Here is a 13,243-nt window from a genome sequence, read left to right on the forward strand (position 1 = left end):
AATCGTGTTGTGTCTCATTGTCACGGTTAAGGCTAGCAAGTGATTGGGCTTTTGCAGTGATGAGTCCTAGGACATGAACGTGACTATTCCTTGCAATCCCCTAAGCAACACCTTAATCGTTTTTTATTTTAATAGATGATTTAATCTGAGCTTGTTGACCCTGTGTCCCCGCTTTTTCCTGTACTAGATGGCCTCTCTTTGTTTTGTCCTGTATAAGTTCTAAGAGCTCTTGATCAGAATGGTTTTACTATGTGTTTTTTCCCAGCAAGTCAGCCACCTTAGCTGGAGGCTGCTTTAGAAATAAGCTAATAAAGTTCTAGATGGGTTTTTGTTAGTGTCCTTGATACTTATACTTAGTACTTAAGTATTAACACTAAATAGACTACAGATTGAGCCATTATGCCCTACATGTTCTGTGGGGGAATCTGTAGCAGGACATAGAGCTCTTCACCTGTTTGTTGTCAGTTCTTCACACCAGCCTAGAGTGGACTGGAAGTGGGAATTTTCTGTAACTTTTTATGAATCCTAGGCATGCCTCAGTTTCCCCCGAATGTTGCATTGCTGGAGTTAACATGTCTCCTGCACTGTTCCAGGAGCAAGGAGGTTTGTGTCTCACCTCCCTGTCTGGGTGGAATAAATGGAGTCACTGAAGAACTGGCTTAACCTCACTCAAATCAGAGAGTCCAGCAAGACAAAAAGATGCCCCAATGAAACAGCAGGAAACCCCAGCAGCTGGAGGTCAGACTTGTGAACTGAGCTGAAGAACAAGGTGTCAGGTGACTGGAAGAAGGGCTGCTTTTTGGAGGGCCTGAGGAGCCCAGACCTGGGGAGAGCCACAGCTGGAGTCCATTACAGCTTGGCTGGCTCATCATGGCACTGGTTTGGCTAGGATGGACTACGCAGGGGTCGGCACATGAGCTCATTTACTGTGGCATGCTGCTGCTGGCCTGGGGTCCCGGCCGCCGGCCCCGCTCAGCCTGCTGCTGGCCTGAGCGGGGCCGGTGGCTGGAACCCCAGACGGCAGCAGGCTGAGCCGCTCAGCCGGTCCGCTCAGCCCGCTGCCAGTCTGGGGTTCCATCCGCTGGCCCCTGTGAATGTAAAATGTATTACTGTCACGCAAAACCTTAAATTACAGCAAATAAATGAAGACTTGGCACACCACTTCTAAAAGGTTGCCGACCCCTGGACTACAGTGTAACTTCTGTAAAAAGCAACAGAGAGTCCTGTGGCACCTTTAAGACTAACAGATGTATTGGAGCATAAGCTTTCGTGGGTGAATACCCACTTCGTCAGACGCATGTTCTGTGTAACTTCTGTGTCTCTGTGCTAACATAAGGACCATAAGGTTGTGTAGCCAGGTGATTAATAAATGGCTGCCTCGTTTTTTTAAAGGCTGCCTGTGTTGCTGTAAATACTCCCTGAGATAAATGCACCCTGAAGGGGCTCAGTATAAGCCTCTCACAGGACTCTGGCTTGACTGGATTTATTGCAGGGAGCCATGGAGAAAGACAGCAACTGCTGGTGCTGAAGGCCCAGTCTTGGGCTAGGTCTACACTACCGCGGGGTTCCGACCTAAGATACGCAACTTCAGCTACGTGAATACCGTAGCTGAAGTTGCGTATTTTAGGTCGGCTTACCTGGCGGTGAGGACGGGGGAAAGCCGACCGCTGCCACGCTGCCGCCGACTCCGCTGCCGCCTCTTGCCGAGGTGGATTTCCGGAGTCGACGGCAGAGCGATCAGGGATCGATTTTACCGCGTCCTCACGAGACGCGGTAAGTCGATCCCCGATAAACCGATTGCTACCCGCCGGATCGGCGGGTAGTGAAGACGTAGCCTTAGAGGCCCTGGGCCTGCCCCTCTGGAATTACAGGAGCCTGGGACACTAAAGGGTCACTCCCAGGAGACTGGTTACCATGGTGATGGGAAATATGGGGGCAAAAGAAGTCCAAGCAGGCTGGCTTGGCACTGCACTCTCCACACTTTATTTGCAGCATCTTAAACAGGACACAATACTGTAAAATCTCATAGAATCCTAGAGGAAGCCCCTCTGCAATTGGATTTAGTGTGAAAAGATGACTGCTTGTAGCAGGAAAGTCCAATGACTAACTAGCTTAATGATCAGGTTAATAGACTTATGGTTTCTGCCAGCCTAGTTGTCCCAGCAGGGGCCCCAGCTGCAGCCTCAATCACCCCTACATGATCCAGTTGCTCCCCCAGAGGTTCTGACACCACAGAGGAGCAAGGGGAGGGACAAGGTAGAGACCGAAGCCCATCCACTCCACCAGGTCCCAACCCAGGACCCTAGGGGTTTATCAAAGCATCCAGCCTAGTTATTGAGCTAACCCCAAATTGTTTTCCTCCAGTTACTGCCTACCAGTCTGGAACTCCTTCAGTTTGGGGCATGATCATTGGCTTAGAAGACTCTCCCCGGTGTCTTAGTGGCCTGTTCGATCAATCTGATTTAGGGTCTTCCACTCCCACAGGAGAGTCGGGGCAGCAGCAGGAATCCAAGCCCCTGCTGGTAGGGCAGCCAGCCTTCACAAAAATTGTTGTTACTTCTGACATAACTCAACATCAGCCTTGTGTCCTCATTCAACTCCTTCCCCCCACCCTTTTCCCGAGGGACTAGTGGCCTTTTAAACTGTTCCTCCAGTGGGACATGCTCTTCCTCTTGAGGGGCAGGGGCTTCCTAGCCCACTACTTCTCTACTCCCAGCCATGGTTCTACATGGAACCTTTAGGCCTCATCACACTGCTCAGAATAGTTTCCATCCTCCACAAACTGTAATAAAACTTGGCTCTCTTCCTGTGGCACATGCTTATATCACAGCCTGTTGTGTGGGGATTTACTTTTATTGTCAATGGAACTCTACCTAGCATTTTTGTGCAACCCAAATTCTTAGAAAACTACCTAGATCTATGCACTGAAATTTGTTGGGTTACAATTGGAATCTCAGCTGCCGCTATTGAGGATTATCAGAAGTTAGAGGGAAGAGCAGTTAGCCCTTCTACTTTGTAATTTGATTTCACATACACTTGTTTAATTATTCTCTGCCTAGCTGATCAGTTATGTTGTTTGGGATAGTCCAATTGCTTCATGATTGTATGCCTACTGGGGGAATCTCTGTCAATAAAATTAGTTTTTCTTTACATGAATACTGTTCTCTGCCCTTTTTCTGATGGAGAGCATGCAGGTCAAGTCTCCTGGCAAGACAAAGCCTTGCGGTTGTGATGTGTGTGTGGATTATATTTTCTCAATTGGAATCTTGTTTCACAGGAGCTGTTGAGATGTCCCATCAGAGCCCTGTTGCCTCATGGCTTTGTGCTATGCTTCATTGCTTTGGAAGTTATATTCTTGCTGATATGTTACTTGGGGAAGCTCCTATTGATTATTTCAGCAATAACTCTAGTGTGCTCCTGGCCACGGCAGTATGGTGAGTCTTTCACACTTTGGTACAGCTCGGGGGGGGGGGTAACTCACATTGTCCAATCTGGGTGAATTAGGAAAAGGAGGGGATTAGATAGGGAGGAGTATGGAATAGTCTTTTGAATTTCTGGACCTAGTTTTCAATTAAACTGATGACCTAATATTTTGATAAGATGAGCTAAAGTTAACCTACATTTGGGTTATTTCTGTTCACAGATGCCTCAGTTAAATTGTAGCACAGCCTACAAAACCAGCACACACTGCACTGGCCCTGAAAAGAGGCTGTGTTTGGGGTGAACGTGGAGTGAGTGGAAGCACTTCAGTGGAATTGTGTACCCTTTTTTGTTGATCATGATGGTAAAGTGTCTGCAGAATTCAACAGACACTGAAAAGTTTAGTTTCCTAATACCAAAGGGGATTTTGTATTCTGTGCAGGCTGCACCCAGCACTGCCTTCTCCATGACTGAGTAACTGTGCAGAATGACAGCACAGACGCTATTCTCTCACCATCTCCTACACAGTCCAATTGGGACAGATGGGTCACTGCTTGAACTCTTTGTGGTTTTGTTCCAGGTATTTGATTTTCTTCTGCCCCATGAACCTCTTCTACAAGTGTGTCAGCTTCTTGCCTGTGAAGCTCATCTTTGTGGCAATGAAGGAGGTGGTTAGAGTTCGTAAAATTGCTATTGGAGTCCACCATGCTCACCACCATTACCACCATGGGTGGTTCATTATGGTGGTTACTGGCTGGGTCAAAGGTAAATCCTGAGCTACTGTAACTCATGAGTGGTACACTCAGCCCCTGAAGAGAGGGAGAGGAAAGTCTGGAAGTGCAGCAGAGGCACTTGCATCATGTCTCTCAGTAGTGACCTGGTTAGCTAGGGATGAAGCTAATGGGTTCCTAATAATGATGCTTAGCACAAAGATTCTTTAATCCTTGTAGCACAGTTATGAATTGGGTCATCATTCCCATTTTATTGATGGGAAACTGAGGCACAGAGAATTGCCTGAGGCCACACTGGGAGTCAGTAGCAGATCTGGGGATAAGATTCAAGATCTCTTAGTTCCCGGTCCCATTCATGTAACCACTAGCTATGACTCTCATCTATATATTTTTCAGGGCGTTTCTGTCTATGCCAAAAGGTTTAAATCCATTTTCCTTAGGGTTTTTGCTAACAGAGGGTGTGTAGTCTGTTTCAGCCCTGCTGATTGAGAAGGGGACCAGATACCCTTCCCCTACATGACAACACTTTACACAGCTGTACAAAAGAGTTTAGCTTTGGCTCCAGTGTTGATTTTAGGATTACTTTTGTTTTGATCAGGAATGGGTCTTATGACCCTTTTAGGACTAGCCTGGTTCCCATATGATTGGGAAAAGTTGTGCTTTTGCAGGGCTCTTCTGGTTTGGTGATTTCACCACTTCACTTTAACTGTTTCCTAGGTTCTGGCATTGCCTTGGTGTCTAATTTTGAGCAGCTGCTGCGTGGAGTCTGGAAGCCAGAAACAAATGAAATTCTTCATATGACCTTGTAAGTATCTAGAATAAATTCTCTCAGACCAAGAACATATCCAAGAACAGTGCCTCCTATTCTGTGCAATTCTACTTGATGTGCTGTATGAAATGAGACCTAATTTCTTTCCTAGCCCAACAAAAGCCAGTCTGTATGGAGCAATCCTCTTCACCCTGCAGCAGACTCACTGGCTCCCCATCTCTAAAGCCAACCTCATCTTCTTCTTCACTATGTTTATGATTGTTTGCAAGGTGAGTTTACAACAGGTTTGCAGTTAAAGAGTCTACAGAACCAAAGGAAAGAAGGGGTGTGTATTGCCTCAGGAGTACATAACTAAGTTGGGGGGCCATATCACCACTGGAGTACACAGTCAGGCTGGGGGAGACGTATCACCACAGGGATACAAAGACAGGTTGGGGTGGTGGTATCACCATAGGGGTATGGAGTGAGGTTGGCAGGAGCAGGATTGCCACAGAGTTATGGAGACAGCAGCTTGGGGGAGGTATATCCCCACACAGGTATGGAGCCGGGGTGTGTGTGTGTGCATATTGCCACAGGGTAAAGAGTCAGATTGGAAGAGTTAATCAGTTTAATGTAAAACTCTCCCTTCTGGGATGCTGCTTTACATTTTTGTTTAGTCAGATTCTATCCAATGTCCCCTTACCTAACATACAAATATTTCGATGTAGGGTGCTGCAGTTCTGACCAGTGGGTGTTGGCAGTAAGAGTTTCTCTTTTATTAAGTTTAAAAAGTAGTTGTCCTGAAATGTTGAAAATGGCATTTTTGGCAAGGACAATTAGCAATGAGTGAGGCAGAGGGACTCCATCGGCTTGTGTTCAAGAGAAGCCCTAGGACAAGCTCTTGCCCAAGCTCTGGGTGACCCTCCTAGGCTGTTATTGATAGCCCTGGGTGTTCACACTGTAGTTAGCCTGTAAAGAAACTGGGGGTTGAATTCTCCCAGTCTTCCAGAAGATATGGGAGATTAGGGTCCCAGCACTGAAGACCCAAATCACTTAGCAATATTCACTCTCTCTACAAAGGTTCAGGGAGCTGGGGGCAGGAATATTCCTTGCCAACTAGCATAGATGCCAACTTTTCCCAGCGTTGGTGGGTGCTCAAACCAGCACCCTCGCCCCCCGCCCCACCCCTTCCCAACCTCCTCCCAGTCCTGCCCCGCCCCCATTCCAATCCCTTCCCCAAAGTCCCCGTCCCAACTCCGCCTGCTCCCTGCCCATATTGGACCCCTTCCCCAAATCCCCGCCCTGGCCCCACCTATTCCCCGAGCGCGCCGCATTCCCCCTTTCCCCCCAGCGCTTGCTGCCACGAAACAGCTGTTTTTTGGCAGCAAGCACTGAGAGCTGGGGGAGAAGCAGGGAAGGCGCGCTCAGGGGAGGAGGCGGAGGTGAGCTGGGGGGCAGGGCGGGGAGCTACCGGTGGGTGCAGAGCCAATTTTTGGTGCAGAGCCACCAATTTTTCCCTGTGGGTGCTCCAGCCCCAGAGCACCCACGGAGACGGCGCCTATGCCAACTAGTATTTAACAGGTGAGGTATGTGATCTGTAACTGCCCATCTCTGATGTTGCATGACAGGTGTTTATGACTGCAGCTCACTCGCATACCTCGCCATTTGCTCCAATAGAAGGCTTCATCTGCCCAGTACTCTTTGGCTCCGTTTCTAGTGGGCACAACAGTCACCATGACCACCATGAGGATTCCCATGATACTTCCCCTCCTGCGAAATCTAAGGAGGAGCTGAATGAAGGCACACGGAAACGGAAAGCGAAAAAGGCTGAATAAGCAAGATCGGATACACATGGTAAACAAGCCAAGGAAGAATCCCTCAGAGCTGCATTGAAATCATCTCCAAGCCACCTGTGACCTCACATACCCTCCAATTCCTGAGACTTCAAAAGAGAGAGATGGAAATCAGGACACTGCCAGATGGATCCCTGAATTTCATCCATGCGCTTCGCCCTGCTGCTAGCTTCATGATCTTTGTCTCTACATCTAATCCCCTATTTTAGAGGGGGGGGGTACATTTGTGCCAGGCTGAGGTTTGGGTACAAGTTCCCAGCTCACCAGCAATTATGACAGTATTTTGTTACTATACAATTCCTACTGCCCTCCTGTTTCCCCCCCCCCCAACACATCATTGAAGGGGCTGTTTTGTGTTCCTCCAACTCACAAATTCCTTTTGATACCCTTAAAAAGAAAATGAAATACTTAGAAACAACTGAATATGGAAATTGGATTTTTCAGCAAAAGAGTAAATTATCTCCTGTGAAGCTGAGCTAATGCATTTCAGCTCCCATACTTGCAAAGTACCCCATGATGTAGGGCTTCAAATTAATATGGCATATTTTATATGCCTGATGGGCCTGGCCAAGTACCACTTGGGTAATTACATTTTTCTCATCTAAATTCCCCCTGCAATTCTTAATTGATACAACTTCTTCACTTCCTTAACGTAATGTTTACACATGTTTTGAAGATGTAAAATGCTATAAGTGTTCTATATTCATACTGTTACTATCTTACACTGTTGGGTAGTGTTGTTTGCTGTTAACTCTAACTGCCAACAACTCTCTGTCCCACCCCAGAGCTGACTGCATTTCATTGGGGAGGTGAAATGATCCCTACAGTTTGGATACTGGTTTGTTTGTAAACTACTTTGGAATCCTGACGGATACAGGCACAATCTAAATGATTATTTATTGCTATTTATTATTGCTAAGGCACCAAATTATTGGGCCTGAAATTGGCTTTTAAAGAGAACTCAGAATCTGTATTTACACAGTAGGGCACATTTGAGAAAGGTCTTAGGCCCTCAAGTACACTCTAGCCCATGCTGGTTCCAAAGCAGGCTGGAGGGTGGGCTCGATTCTCTCACTGCTGGGAGGGGCATTTCCTTACATTAAGATTTTATAAACCCAGGAAATGGTTTTCAGATAAATCTGATTAAAACACCACTAAACATCTGACTGGAGCGCATCTGCAGAGGAAATATGAGCCTCTTTTGTACAGCTCATTGAGCCAAACTTTTATGAGCTAAGGCTGTAGAGCACTCTCTCTCTCTCTCTCTCTCTCAAATGGGACAGAACACCACACCACACCCAGGAAGTGTGTGGGTTACAATAGCACAAGTATGGGCTTGGGAGAAGGGCCTTTGCCCAGAGGGTGAGGAAGGAAATGGTCAGTCTCCTGAATGCAGAAAGCCATGGCACATGGAGAATTCAGCCAATTCTTTCATGTCCTGCTCTGTGAATGTTTGAGGATAAACTTTAGATAGGAAGGGTTTGAAATCTATGCACTGAATTTGTTTTTAAAAGTGTGACCTTGAATGTTGCCGCCACATGAAGTGCATTTGGGTTCTGAATTTCCTGGGTCAGCTGGAGCTGGGAATACTGCTGCAGGGGCAGCCCAACTGGTGCTTGGAGCATATGGGTGAGCTTTCAGTGGCATTGCATCCTGCCATCCTCAGCTGATGGTGTAGTTGCTCTGACTCAGCCTGGGTGGGTGAGTGTGTTTGGAGGTGGGGGAATAAGTGAAAGGAATTCAGAAAATCTCTCCCCATCCCTACTCCAAAAACTTTAATTGTTAAAAATCATTGAAATAAATGGAAATTAGTTGCCTAGTGGGGCTGGTGCATGTAACCCTAAACCAAATCCTACGTACAACAGGACTAAAGCCAGTACAGGAGATCAAATTAACTGTGGTTCTTAGTTTTGAAAGTGCCTTATCCTTGTGACCTTCTCTCACTCATTATAAAATACAAGAATAGTCCTGATAGCTGTCTATTTTAATAGATTTTGTTTTATTGAAGCCTGATGTTTCTCTGACATGTGCCAGAATGTATTTAATGTTCAGTGAGATGCTTGATTCAAGGGGAATTATTGTTTTATAACAGCCATCAACAACATAAAGAGATTGTGAAGTGACTCAGTGTCCAGTGGTGCTCAGGAGGCAAATGTATGTCCCTCTGACTTGCTTAAGCCCCAGAAACACTCCAGTTACAACAGATTCCTGGGACGTGGTTACCGCCTGCTTGGCCTCCAACCCAGTTTTGACATGGTTCTAAGGTGTAGTGTAGGTTAGAGCTCACTGTGTTCTGTAACCAGACTAAAACCTTGAACATGACCAAAGGCATACTTAGTCTGGTCTATGCTCTAAATGAAATATGTGCACTTACAGGGTCTACTGCCATTGTTGTCCATAGTTCAGGCTGATCACATGGGGGCTCAGGAAAGAGGGGGCAACTTTTTGGAAGCTTATTAGTTTCCCTGTTAGAGTTACAGTGGAAACTCACTCTCTCCATATAGGCATGAAGATGGAAATGGGGACGATGCACATGCGCGCACATACACATCTCTGTATAATCTGTTTGAATCTATTATTGAGTCTTTGCATTTAAAGCTGATAAATACATATGACTCTTACAAGAACAAGAGTCCTGCATGTTTGCTCAACCCGAACCCTTTTGCTGTTATCTAGGGCTGAGTGCCAAGACTCTTTCCAAGGCAGACAGTTGGGTCAGGCTGATGCTCTTTGATAAGACCTAGAATACATGTTCTGTAAGGTATAAGAAAGCAAAGACTTCAGGCCTTCAAGGGACCGTCTCAGGCCCTGACCAGGGTGGTGAATGCAGCTGCCAGAAGGAGAAAGCTCTATTTCATTTAGTCAGGCCTTCCACGGTGAGAGCCATAGGGGCCTTTATTGAATGAGCAGGTTTCAGCTCTGGCAGCCTCTGGCATAATTCCAGCACTGGCCTCCCTGACCCCAGATGGTAGAGATGGTTCTACAGAAGGCAGTGCACCTAGAACCTACCACAAAGGAACAAGTGGCCCTTCAGGGCTGCCCCCACCTTTTGGTAGCCCACTGGGGCATCCTGTATATACAGTGGCTACTTTAGGACTATAAGAGGAGACGTGTCTGGTTTGACTCTTTAACAGTAACAGCCATGAAGTCCTATGGAGAGATGGTTTGATTTACTCACTGTCATTGCATAAGAATGTGAGTGATGAGGACAACTCAGTGCAATCCACCTGCCTGCAATGCTTTTAAATAAACGAAGACCTGCACAGGGCTAATCACTTCCAGCCTTGTGAGTCCATCATCTCTCTCTTCCTAGGAGAAGTTTTTAAGAGTTAATATTTTTGCTCTCTGGGTGATCATAGCTTTTGCTCAGGGCATCAGTCCCTTGGTCAATATAAGCTGCAATGAACGGTTAGATCTGAGGTGTCGCTATGACCTGAGCCAGGAGAGGAAAGGTCAGTGTGAGGTGGGAAGAATGATGCTTGCTGCATGTGTTGAAACCCACCATTAAAAAATACATGGTTTTAACAATTGTCCTCTCCCATCATATCCACAGAAAATGCTGAACCCATCAGTAAAATGTGCTCAGAGTGTGGTGCTGGCTGGGACTCGCAGGCAGATGAAGGCAGAAGTTTCAGTTGCTTTGTAAAGTTCTAAAATGTCACAGTGTCCCATGCTGTGCTAGCAGTGCTGAACATTCCCAACTCCACGCCATGCAGCAGTGCTGGAGCAGGAGTGGGCCTCCCAGGGCAAACAACTTCATAGCACAGATGTCACTGCCGCCAAAGATGTTCTGATCTGATAACTTTGTTGATACTAACTCTAGTGAGAAGTATCTAAATGTAATAGATTTAATCTGCAAAGAGGCCCTGGTCTTGTGTAATCATCCTGCCTGCTGGAGATGGCAGAGACTTTCTGGCAATTCATAGTCGCCCCTCTGAATATTTCCTGCTGATAGACAAGTTTCCATTTTCTCTTAAATCAAAAAGGCAGAATAACGGGTCTTTGGTTTTTGCCCTTATAGATTGTTCCCATAGCTAAGAGATGTAAAAGCTGCAAAAAGACCTTATTTTCTGTGAAAGAAAAACCTAAGATTATTTCTGTAAGAAGTGGACATGGCTCTTTACAATACAAAGAGGGGAAGCCAAACAAAATACAGAATTCCCGCCCCAAAGACCTTGCAGGGGAAAAGGCAAAAGCCAATACATTGGAGAAGAACCCCAGATTGGCCAATGCTCCCACCCTCTTGATTTCTTTTACTACTGCTGACATGTATATTCTTTCAAACTCTGCCCAGATAGTAGTAACCCCAATGTGAACTCAACATGAATGAAACATCCCAGAAAGTAGAGTTGGAGGTTAGATTATCCAGTCCATTTCCTTGGCAATAATGGATTTTTCCCTCTTGTACACTTCCCAGTGTTTTGTTCACTGTAGACTGAAGTCCCACGCCAAGAGGATCCTGCCACTTCCTTCTGCTGACTATTTAATGGTTGCATGGTGCTTTGAAGATGCAAACCACTAGAGGTATTGAGTATCATTTCAGAGTGTGGAGAGAACTCAGCTCAAAACTAGAGCTTCCTATGCCAACTGTACCACCCTCTGATGCACCTGGTTCTGGCAGCTGTCAGAGTCAGGATGCTGGACTAGAGCACTGACTAGCCTGACCAAGTATAGTATTTCCTATGTTCCTTGCTACAGTAAGGTTTTCCCCTCCCTCAGCAGCCTGTTCTGGTCTTATACTAAAGCAGTAAGAAATTAGGAAATCTTGAAAAAAGCTTTTTCCAAGATTCCCACAAAGTGTGTTTGTTTTAATACAAACTTCTCTCATCTTTATGGGAAATACAGAGCAACAACCAAGCAACAGAGGCAATTTGTCCTTAGCAGGCAAAGCTGAGACTGTTGATCTGCACACAGAGAGAGTTCAAACTTGCCTCTCTGAGGTGCTACTGCCTTGGTCACCGTAAGACTGATTTTGTCCCAGGTGTCTGTGGATACAATCAGGCTGTAGAGCAGTAGGAATATACCACCATCCACCTGACTAGGATGGTGACGGTGATTGTGAAACGCTCAGGGAGATTAGAGAGGCTACAAAAACAGAAAACCCATTAATAATGGGTTATTTCCCCATATTGACTGGTAACTGTCACCCCAGGGTGGCATGCAGAGACAACATTTCTAGACACCATTAATGACTGCTTCTTGAAGCAGCTAGTCCTGGAACCCACAAAGAGAGAGGACATTCTTGATTTAGTCCAAAGTGGAGCAAATGATCTGGTCCCAGAGGTGAATGTAGATGAACCACACAGCAATAGTGACCATAATATACTTAAATTTTACATTTGGGGGGGAGGGGGGATACCAAAGAAACCCATCGCAGTAGCATTTAATTTCAAAAAGTGGAACTACACAAAAATGAGGCAGCTAGTTAAAGAGAAATTAACAGGAACAGTTAAAGGAGTGATACGCCTGCAAGCTCCATGGAAACTATTTAAAAACACCATAACAGAGGCCCAAAGTATATGTATACCTGTCACGTGTCCACTCACCACTTGCAGTGCCTTCTGCTGGCCGTCCTGGGAATTAGCTCTGTCAGGCTCCTCCTCCAGTGGCATCTTCCCTCGTATTGTCTCTCTCTACAGCCCCACTCACTCCCGGACCTGCCATCTCCTCTTCAGGGCATGGCTCTCCAGTCAGGTCACTAAGGTCCTCCCTTTCCAGGGAATTCACAGTCTTTCCAGACCTGCTGGCTGGCATCTCCAATGCTCTTGCCACGCCCCAGTGGCTGGTAGGAGAACCCAGGCCTGTCTTCTACACTGGGTTCCAGCCCAGGGACCATATAACAAGCAACTACAGTCCATGTACAGTCCTACTCCTTGCTGCTGTTACCCTGGGCTTCTTCCTACTTATTTAGCTTCCCCCCATCCAGGTTTGCCAGCCTCCAACTCCCTCCACTCAGAGAGTGGCTACAGTCTACTTTCTTGCAGTCTTTCCCAGTGGCACCCCCGTGTGCAGCCAGCTACATACAGGCTTTATACAGGCCCTGCCTGCTCCTGCACAGTGAGCCTGTTCCTCTAACGAGGGCATTCAATCACTAGGTTAATTGGACCATCGGGCCTCCATTAACCCCTTACACTCCTGTGTGGGGTGTACACCCCATCACAATACCCCAAGTTAAAAAAATAAAAAAAAGGACCAAAAAACTACCCTGGCTAAACGGAGGAGATTTGAGACAAAAAGACATCTTTTAAAAATAGGAAGTCAAATCCTACAGAGGAAAACAAAAAGGAGCATAAACTCTGGCAACTCAAATGTAAAAGTATAATTGGGCAGGACAAAAAAGAATATGAAGAACAACTAGCAAAATACACAAAAACTAACAGCAAAAACATTTTTAAGTACATCAGAAGCAGGAAGCCTGCCAAACGATCAGTGGAATCAGTGGATGATCAAGGTGCTAAAGGAGCACTCAAGGAAGACAAGGCTGTTATGGA

General features: G+C 46.2%; 1 protein-coding gene across 1 annotated transcript; it reads left to right on the top strand.

Annotated features, from left to right (window-relative positions):
- Positions 1–478: 478 nt before the first annotated feature.
- On the top strand, positions 479–9,369 carry TMEM38A (transmembrane protein 38A). Its single transcript, XM_024194259.2, has 6 exons — positions 479–776; positions 3,278–3,434; positions 4,001–4,185; positions 4,869–4,956; positions 5,072–5,189; positions 6,528–9,369. The coding sequence occupies exons 2-6, from the start codon at positions 3,289–3,291 to the stop codon at positions 6,732–6,734; spliced, it is 744 nt and encodes a 247-aa protein (XP_024050027.1). The 5' UTR covers positions 479–776; positions 3,278–3,288; the 3' UTR covers positions 6,735–9,369.
- The last annotated feature ends 3,874 nt before the right edge of the window (positions 9,370–13,243 follow it).

The sequence above is a fragment of the Terrapene carolina genome, unplaced genomic scaffold, assembly GCF_002925995.2.
Source record: "Terrapene carolina triunguis isolate 2854851 unplaced genomic scaffold, T_m_triunguis-2.0 Scaffold194, whole genome shotgun sequence".
NCBI lineage: Eukaryota > Metazoa > Chordata > Testudines > Emydidae > Terrapene > Terrapene triunguis.

Coding starts and splice junctions, on each gene's coding strand:
- TMEM38A (XM_024194259.2), top strand. CDS start 3,289: ATGTCCCATCAGAGCCCTGTTGCCTCATGGCTTTGTGCTATGCTTCAT. Junction 4,186..4,868: donor GGTTACTGGCTGGGTCAAAG/GTAAATCCTGAG, acceptor ACTGTTTCCTAG/GTTCTGGCATTGCCTTGGTG. Junction 4,957..5,071: donor GAAATTCTTCATATGACCTT/GTAAGTATCTAG, acceptor TTTCTTTCCTAG/CCCAACAAAAGCCAGTCTGT.